The sequence below is a fragment of the Numenius arquata genome, chromosome 4, assembly GCF_964106895.1.
Source record: "Numenius arquata chromosome 4, bNumArq3.hap1.1, whole genome shotgun sequence".
Lineage (NCBI taxonomy): Eukaryota > Metazoa > Chordata > Aves > Charadriiformes > Scolopacidae > Numenius > Numenius arquata.
In genome coordinates, this window is record NC_133579.1 from 36,503,967 (window position 1) to 36,512,417 (window position 8,451).

The 8,451-nt window shown below is 45.9% G+C and overlaps 1 protein-coding gene across 1 annotated transcript; it reads right to left on the reverse strand.

Annotated features, from left to right (window-relative positions):
* Positions 1-2,097: 2,097 nt before the first annotated feature.
* On the reverse strand, positions 2,098-7,976 carry IRX1 (iroquois homeobox 1). The gene is made up of 5 exons (XM_074146668.1): positions 7,968-7,976; positions 6,840-7,139; positions 3,196-4,210; positions 2,531-2,603; positions 2,098-2,155 (listed from the first exon to the last, which is right to left on the reverse strand). The coding sequence occupies exons 1-5, from the start codon at positions 7,974-7,976 to the stop codon at positions 2,098-2,100; spliced, it is 1,455 nt and encodes a 484-aa protein (XP_074002769.1).
* Positions 7,977-8,451: the final 475 nt, after the last annotated feature.

Consider the following 8,451-nt stretch of genomic DNA (forward strand, 5'->3'; position numbering starts at 1 on the left):
CCCAAGCCAACTTGGCACCGCCGCTTTCACTCCGCCTCGCAGGGCATCTCTGCGAGCTTTTTTCCACGCCGGTTGCCCTCCCAGGGAGGAGCGGTGCCCGGCCGTGGCAGCCGGGCGGGCGGCGGAGGGTGGCCGAGGCTCCCGGCACCGCGACGCCCCCGAGGGATTTGGGAACCGAGCCTCGGGGCGGGGGGGGGGGATGGTGGTGGTGGTAAGGGAGGAGAGTGAGGGGCAGCCGGTGCGGGGCTGCAGCGATTTCCTTGAATTGCTAGGAAAGAGAAAGCGATTCCTTCAGGTTTACACCAGCAGTGATCTGACGGGCCGTTTGGCTTCAACAAGCGTCAAGTCTAAAGTCTATTTTCTTCCTTTTTTTTTTTTTTTTTTTTTTTTAAAGACATATTCCCTGTCCCTTTTCCTCACGGAAATCAAAGTTATTATGGTTTGGTTAAAACTATAGTATGCTCTTTTGTTGGAAGCGTTACCAATGCAGGACTGCCTGCGATTTAGGAAACCCGTAACAACTAAAGGCCAGAAAGCAAACTAATTGATGCTGTACTGGGGAACGGCAGGGTGTCACAATGAGTCTCTTTTCAGAGACAGCCCTTCAGATATCCTGCTCAAAACCTATTTCGTCTGATCTGTTTCACTCCTCCATCTGAAAACCCCAAAAAGTAGAAGCCTAACCGCTTCCGCTGCTTGGTCAACAGATCTCTAGGCGATAGTTTACCGATACCCGTCTTCGCTTGGGATGATTTTGCAACTGAATCAAGATCAATATTCTGATCTCTGACAAGAATTTTATTAATATTTTATTTTAAAATCTCATCTTGTTTCTGACAAGTCCTGGTTTGATGCTGGTTCAGTTTGGATAGGGCGTCACCACATTATTTCTTAATGACTTTCCCAGCTGCTTCTTTCCATTTTCCACCATCAACAACCATCTGGTATCTTATTAGCACCTCAATGCTCATTTAGTGTTCTCATTTAGGAGAAAAAAGAGGTAAACACTCAAAATATTACACATTTTAACGGACCGTCTTTGGAAGATTAATGCCTTTATAAACCGCTAGATTGTCTTTCTGTCTTTTTAACCGACAGATCGGAATCGCAGAACTTTCTTCTGGGAAGTGCAGGAGCTCCCATACTTTTTTTCTGCTATGATTGTGTTAATCTCACAGGGAAAAATCCTTCACAGTCATATTTCGTCTGTGTTTATTCAAAGCATAAATTGTTACAAATAATTCTGTTTCCTAATCTATTATTTTTTTCGGCTTCGGTCGGAAGGTATACCAAAGCACTAGCTTTCCAATCTAGGAACCGGTTTGGACAGCAAAGTTATACACTAGGGACAACTGTGAGAAAACTTGACCCTTTCATATTCAAGAATGTATTTTATGATGTAAGTGGAAGTCAGATCCATTTATGTTTGGAAAATGGATACCACAGAACACGTCTGATTCACCACAAATGAAAAAATAGCTTTCATTTTACTAGTTAAGAACCACCTTCACTCAGCTTCTTAAATTTACGTGTATGAAAAGGGAAGCTCGCAGCTTGATTTCGACAAAATGGCTACAAGGCCATTAAAAAGCTTAAAAAAAGCAAAGAAAAAGCTTAAAAGCTCAGATCTGGTATTTTAAGTTTCAGTTACCCAAAAGCAAAAAGACTTGACTTTTTAGAAAACAAATTATAAATGTTTGAATAGATTTGTAATATATGTATAAGATCTGCAGCAACAAAATACATACCTGAAGAGAGCTCGTAATTTCATTTAGTTTATTAGACAAAAATATATGATTTAGACAAGTTTTGCTGACGCGCTATTTACAATCTGAAATCACTCTATATACAGAAAAAACACAAACACATGGGAAACATTTACCAAACAAATAATCCAAGAATGGTTAGAATAACACGATCTGAAATGGTACAATGAAGAAGGGGATCCATCTACAGATTTCTGTGATCGCTTTTATGGATTTGCACCACCTTATTGCAAAAAGAGATTGATGGGAGTCGTTTATATCGTTTCCTTTTTTTTTTTTTTTTCTGTCCTTAATACCAGTCTCTGTAATATTTTTTCACCAAACCATTTAATCAAGCAGAAGGGAGAGCTGTTAAAATTCTCGGTGTTCCCTCTTGCTGAGCCAAAGAGCTGCAGGGGGGAAAGGAGGAAGGAAAAAAAAAAAAAAAGACGTAACAATCTTTCAGAAAAAAAAAATCCTTTCCTATAATTGCCTGTCTATTGCTATAGCATCCTAGTATTAGTTAATTGCACAGAAATCATTGTCACTGGTGTAATTAACACAAGATCTTTGAGGTCTGTTAAGTTTCAGAAAAGTTACAGGCTGGCTATGTACAATTGTAATTTAGCCTAACTTTGAAAAGATTACAGCAACTTCTGTGTTGTTCTTGTTGTCTGTATGTATTATTATGGTGATGATTAGGTGTTATAATTAGTCTTTATTATTCAAACGTTCTGTTTCACATAAGTAACATTCCTGCAGTGAAAATAAACAAACAAACTCACTTGTCACGGACAGGCTGGAAGGGCGATTTTAGCGGCTGAGGTGGGGATTCGGTCCTTGGTACATTTTCTCTTTCTAGAAGGAGACAAAAAAAAAAAAAAAAAAAAAAGAGAGAGAGAAAAAAACCCAACAAAATCAGGGGAACCATTTTAGACTGACAACAATAAAAATCTGGACAGTGTACAGAGAACACACCTCCCTCTCACCCTCTCGTTTAGACGTGTGTAGGTATATATGTGTGTGTGCATACAGCACTATTCCCTACTTTCAATATTTAAGTTAAAGGAGAATGCAAGTTTTTCTTGCCACGTTTTTGACTGTCATTGAAATTATTGGGAGATGAGGGTCGGGAAGGAGCGAAGGAAAACAAAACTTAAAGAATATGTTTCACAACACTGTTCCTGCATTCTCATCTTATTTGATGGGCATATAGGGTGAGAATGTAATAGCCCACATGAAATGGGCTTAATGTATGCAATCAACATGCTCCAGGACACAAAAAAAAAAAAAAAAACCTCAAAAAAAACAAACCACGCTAGGGTAAACTGTAACTCCGTTAAAAGCAATCAGTTACACCAGGGCTGAATCTGACACCATTCCTCAAGGAGAAGTTCATGTGCATGTGTTGGGGGTGGAGGGGGAGGTGGATCCCTGATGCATTCATTACCTATGTGTTTGGGACTTGTCCTCTCTGAAGGTTTTTCACTGCTTAGGGCTCCCAGGGTTGCTGTTAAAACAGAAGGTTGTTGCTGGGCCTGGAGGTGATGATTGTGATGAGCAGCATGGTGGTGATTTACTCCCAAAAAGGACCTCACGTTTAGCAGGGAACTCTGAGTGAGGAAAGCCCCATTTGTCCAGTTGTGAAATTTGCCAATCTGGCATGTGTAGAGTCCATGGCTAGGGAGAAAAGCAGGGTGCTGGATCTGTGGAGAAGTGTGGTTAACCTGGGGAGGAGGGGGCGGAGGGGGAGAAGATTTCAGAGCACCATCGGGACTGGTTGCCGTCTCTGCCAAAGACCAAATCTTGGGTTTGCTGTGAGACGGCATCTGTAAATTGTTCTGTCCCCCGGGACTGATGATTCGCGTGCTGTTGTCAGAGGCCTCCTTCACCATGGCCAGCGTGTCTTTGGGTTTCAGCCCTTCAGACCCCGACAGTGCCAAATCCTTCTCCTTGTCCAAGTGCTCCTCTTCACTACTTTGTCTCAGGAGTTCAGGCTTCTCCTCCTCTTCCTCGTTGCTCTGCTCCCCATCGTTCTCGTCGATTTTATCTATGTCTATGCTCTCCAGGTCGATTTCCTCATCGTCTTCATTCTTCTCGGGGTCCCCCTCATTGTCACTCCCGAAGAGGTTTGCATCTTCTTGGTCCTTACTTCTGGAGCCCCAGGTCACTTTGTTCTCCTTCTTGAGCCGCCGGCGGGCGTTGGCGAACCAGGTGGAGACCTGGGTGAGAGTCATCTTGGTGATGATGGCCAACATGATCTTCTCGCCCTTGGTGGGGTAGGGGTTCTTGCGGTGCTCGTTGAGCCAGGCCTTGAGGGTGCTGGTGCTCTCCCGGGTGGCGTTTTTGGGCCGCCCCGGGTCCCCGTACTGGAACTGTCCGTAGGGATAATAGCCGGGAGCAGTGTGGGCAGCAAAGGTAGCAGGGTGGACACCCGGATTATCTTTCAGCTCGTACTGGGAGCCCTGCAACACATTCAGACAAGCGGAGAGGAAAAAGCACATCAATTATCTCGTTAGCGTCTCTAACAGACCTGAATAGGCTACTCCGGGAGCCGGAATACGCCTTTGAGCGGTGCAAAGGGTCTTCACAGGCAAATTCGGCCCTCCCCGCTCCAGGCTCTTCACGTTTAGATCAGACAGAGGTATTCCCAAATGATCCCCCCCTTCTTGCAAGGAAAGGAAAAGAGAGGGGCTAAGCTGGGCTCCGCCATACATCACGGGTATTTTCTCCTCAAACCAAATCAAACGATGGAAATGCAACAACTTCGCATTCGCCTCGGCGAGACAATTTATTGTGCCCTCGAAATTATCAGGCAGAGCAAGCAGGTACTACACCACAGTTACAAACTCATGCCTGCGCACAACGTCGCATTTATCTGCAAAATATCCAGGAGGATATTACAAATTCATGCAGAGCATTCGTCTTTGGCCCCAGATCTGCCTTTAAAAGGAGTTGGCGTGAGAGGAGACTGGGGAGATGAATGCACAACTTCAGTACGAAGACATTTCTAATGTAAGAGATTTTCCACGCACAAGCCAACTGCCCCCCCCTCCCCCCCTCCTTCGCCCCCCAAATCATACACTAAGAGTCTCGTGTAAAACATTAACTTCTAACTGTTAGAAGAGCCTTTAAACTCTGGAATGAAAACTGATCCACGCATTGTAGAATATGGATATGCAGACACTTTATCTCATAAGTTTTACTTTGATCTGGGCAGAGCAAACACAAATTGTTTACAAGCGTTTAGAGACGGTGATTTATTTGCAATCAATATTCTTTTTATCATCAGTAGTAAAACACAGCAAGTCAAATTATCCCATCAGGTGTTTTGGTAAATAACATTTTATCTTTCTAGCAACCTCATTAGGCCCCATTATTACCGCAAATTGTCCAGATATTAACTTATTATTTTAGCTCGTGATTTATAAATGCTCAGAATTTTAGTATTTATTTCAAAATATCACTGTCATGGTAAATCACTGTAGTAAAACACCAGGATACTTTGCGAGTAGGAAAGGGAACTGTTCCCATATAACTACCATTTAAAGCCGTTTTCTTTTTTCTTTGTTTCTATTACAATCTCGCTTTTTTTTTTTTCTAGTCCAGAAATACATTCTTAGTATTACTCCTGTGAAATTTCTGTCAGCCTTATAAACGAACCTCTTCAAAAATGTCAGCGAAGAAATTAATCTAACTTTGTCGAACAGTTAAAAAGGAACATGTATTTTAATTTCAGGGACAAAGCTTATACACAAAGAGAAGCCGATGTAATTTTTGTAACGTGTTACAGAGTAGGCTTTTCTGCTCTCCCTTTATTCCGCTGTCTTTTATTATTGTTGCTGAAATGTTATTTTGTGTGTAATATCTGCTGGGAAATCTTTTGAAGAAGCCACTTGTAAATCACTCATTGCTTCTGTCTCAACTTTTACTGCATTTCCAAAATAAAGGTTAAAAAAAAGTAGGAAATGCACGCTCTTAAAAATGCCTTCGCAGGAAATGTTTGCAGCACAAAACGATCTGTTTTCAGATGCTGACCCTGGTTCAACACCGTTACTACCTACTTGCCTACATATATGTATTAAAAAACCTCACAAGTTACGCTGGCGTGCACCCAGTTACAAATATTCACACTTTTCTGTTTCAGGGGGAGAGAAAAGAGGGGCATTTAGAAATTAAGTGGAGCCTGTGCGTGCCGCCGCCGAGAAATTTGGAATGAAAACGTTTCAACGACACCGGAGGTAAAAACAGTTAGTTAAAAAAAGATGTTTCAGTTTTTAACTATTACATTCTAAAGAAATTGGGGGGCGGGGGGACGGCGAAGGGGGGGAAGAGATCCGAGGACAATCTGGGTGACAGCAATTTGTTTTAGAGTTAACACCAATATGCCTTTCTGCTCCGATGCATATAATGGGATGTAGATGCCCTCCTTCGCTTGATGCAAATCCGATCTATGATACTCGCCATAATCAGAGTGTGAAAAGTTCAGGGAACGGAACGGGCCATTTTTAAGGCTTAAGGAAAATGTCTTGAAATAAACGGGCGTACCAGCTACTGACACCGCACTTCGGCCTTTCGGACGGAACCTGTTTATAGTTCGGCGGCAAAGAAAAGGACCAGGCGGAAAGAGGAGCGCTCTGGAAAGCCAATTGAAACAACAAGGACCGACAATATCACCCCGTCAACAACACCACCAATACCAACAAGGGTTAAAAAAAAGAAAAAAAAAAAAAAAAAGGCCGAGTTGCTAGGGAAAGCCGACAAGACGGAGGCAGGAGCCCTCTCAGCCCTTCCACTGCCAAGAAGGAAAACTCGGAGGAGTTTTGCCCTGCTGGAGCGACGGGGCAGATGGGGGACTGCGCCTGCAGCCGGAGCCCGCCGCCCCCGGGCCTCGGCCCCGCTCTCCGTGCCAGACCCGTCGCCAAACACCGCCCCCCCCAACACACGCTCCCCGCTCCGCGCCGGCTCCCGCGCCGTGCGGGAACTGCTATCACCGCCCCCCGCGCTCGGGTCCGCGACCCCCGCCCGCCCCTACCCCCAGTTCTCCCTGCCTCCCTCCGCGAGCCCGGGAGGGGCATCCCGGTCCTCACTCACCATTTGGGAGAAGAGGCCGAGGTCGGCGGTGTAGGGCAGGAAGGCGCTGTAGTTGGGGGCACTGTAGGGGCTGGCGTACATGCCCAGCACCGAGGTGACAGCGGCCGAGCCGCTGCCCAGCTCGGCGCCCGCCGGCCGGCCCGAGGCGGCAGCGGCGGCGGCGGCGGCTGCGGCGGCGGCGGCGAGCACCCCGGGCCGGTCGCTTCCATACACCGCCTGGCTGGCGCTGAGATACTGCGGGTAGCCCAGCTGGGGGAAGGACATCTCCGAGGCGCGGGCACAGCGGCGGCGGCGGCAGCACTGGCGGCGGCGGCAGAAGCGGCAGAAATATTAAAAAAAAAAAAAAAAAAAAAAAAAAAAAGGGGGGGGGTGGGGGGAGGAATTATACAATAAAAAAAAAAAAAAAAGAAGGGGGAGGAGGGAGCCTGAACAGACGGGGAGGGGAGCGGAACAAACCCGGGCTTCTCTGGATCTCTCTTTCTTTCTCTCTCTCTCTTTTTCCTTTCCCCACTCTCTCTTTACTGGAGTCAGGCAGGGCGAGAGAACAGTAATCGAGCCGATAATTTTCTTTTTTCGTTCTGATTTCTTTCTGTCAAGAGATATATTGCAACCTAGGTATGGAGGAGGAGGAGTGTGGCAGGATGCAGTGGGGTGTCTTTCCTCAAATCTCGGCTCTTCTGTGCTCCTAAATCCCTTAGATGTGATCTGATCAACAATTGAGCTCCAACTGATGTGTCTGCCCTTAGGTCCTAGGCTGATCTTTCAGATACAATTTGAAGTTGATGTTTTGATTGGCACCCACTTGAGCCGCAAGCACCGCCCCGCACTCCCCCCCTTTCACCCCCCCTTCGCCCCCCTCGGTGCAGCACGTGGTGCGCAGCCCAGCCCGGGCCGTTTTTCTCCGTGCCTGCGTGTGCGTGTGTGTGTGCGTGTGTCCGCGCAGCTGCTCTGCTGTGCTGTGTGTGTATTTAATGTTTAGCAATGGGCTCCTTTCAGAAAAGCCCCCACTGCTGTATGACAACCTGTCTACACGATTTTACAGCTGTCCAACATTGGGGTTTTGCTGTTTCGCAGCCTTAGTGTGTCCCCTTTTAACAAAAACAACTGTGTTGCTGTTTTTTTTTCCACCTTTAACATTGAGTCCCCCTTGTCGTCGTTGGACTCAGGAACAAACGAGAGTGGCCGTGTGAGAGGGAAAGGGGGCTTTGCAGCCAGGCGACTTGTAACAATTTACAACTAAAAAAAAAAAAAAAAGGCATATAAATAAATAAATGCGGTCTATCTATAGCAACCCACAAACGCCACACACACACAACTTTGCTGAAAGTCAAAAGGCTCCTAGCAGCTCTTCCCAGAAAAATCTTTAGTTGAAAGAAAAAAAAAAAAGAAAAAAAGAAAAAAAAAAAGACCCCCAGCGATTTCTCCCCCCCCCCCCCCCCCCACGGCCCTTTCTCCTCCTCGTGCCCTGCCGGCCGATTGACACTCAGGGACAATTATCAGAGGCATTGCGACGATTCTCGGAATATTAGCAATAAATAATCCCGCAAATTAACAGTGGCGACATGCATGCCGAAGGGCACAGAAGACCCCACAGCCCTCGCCCCCGAGGTTG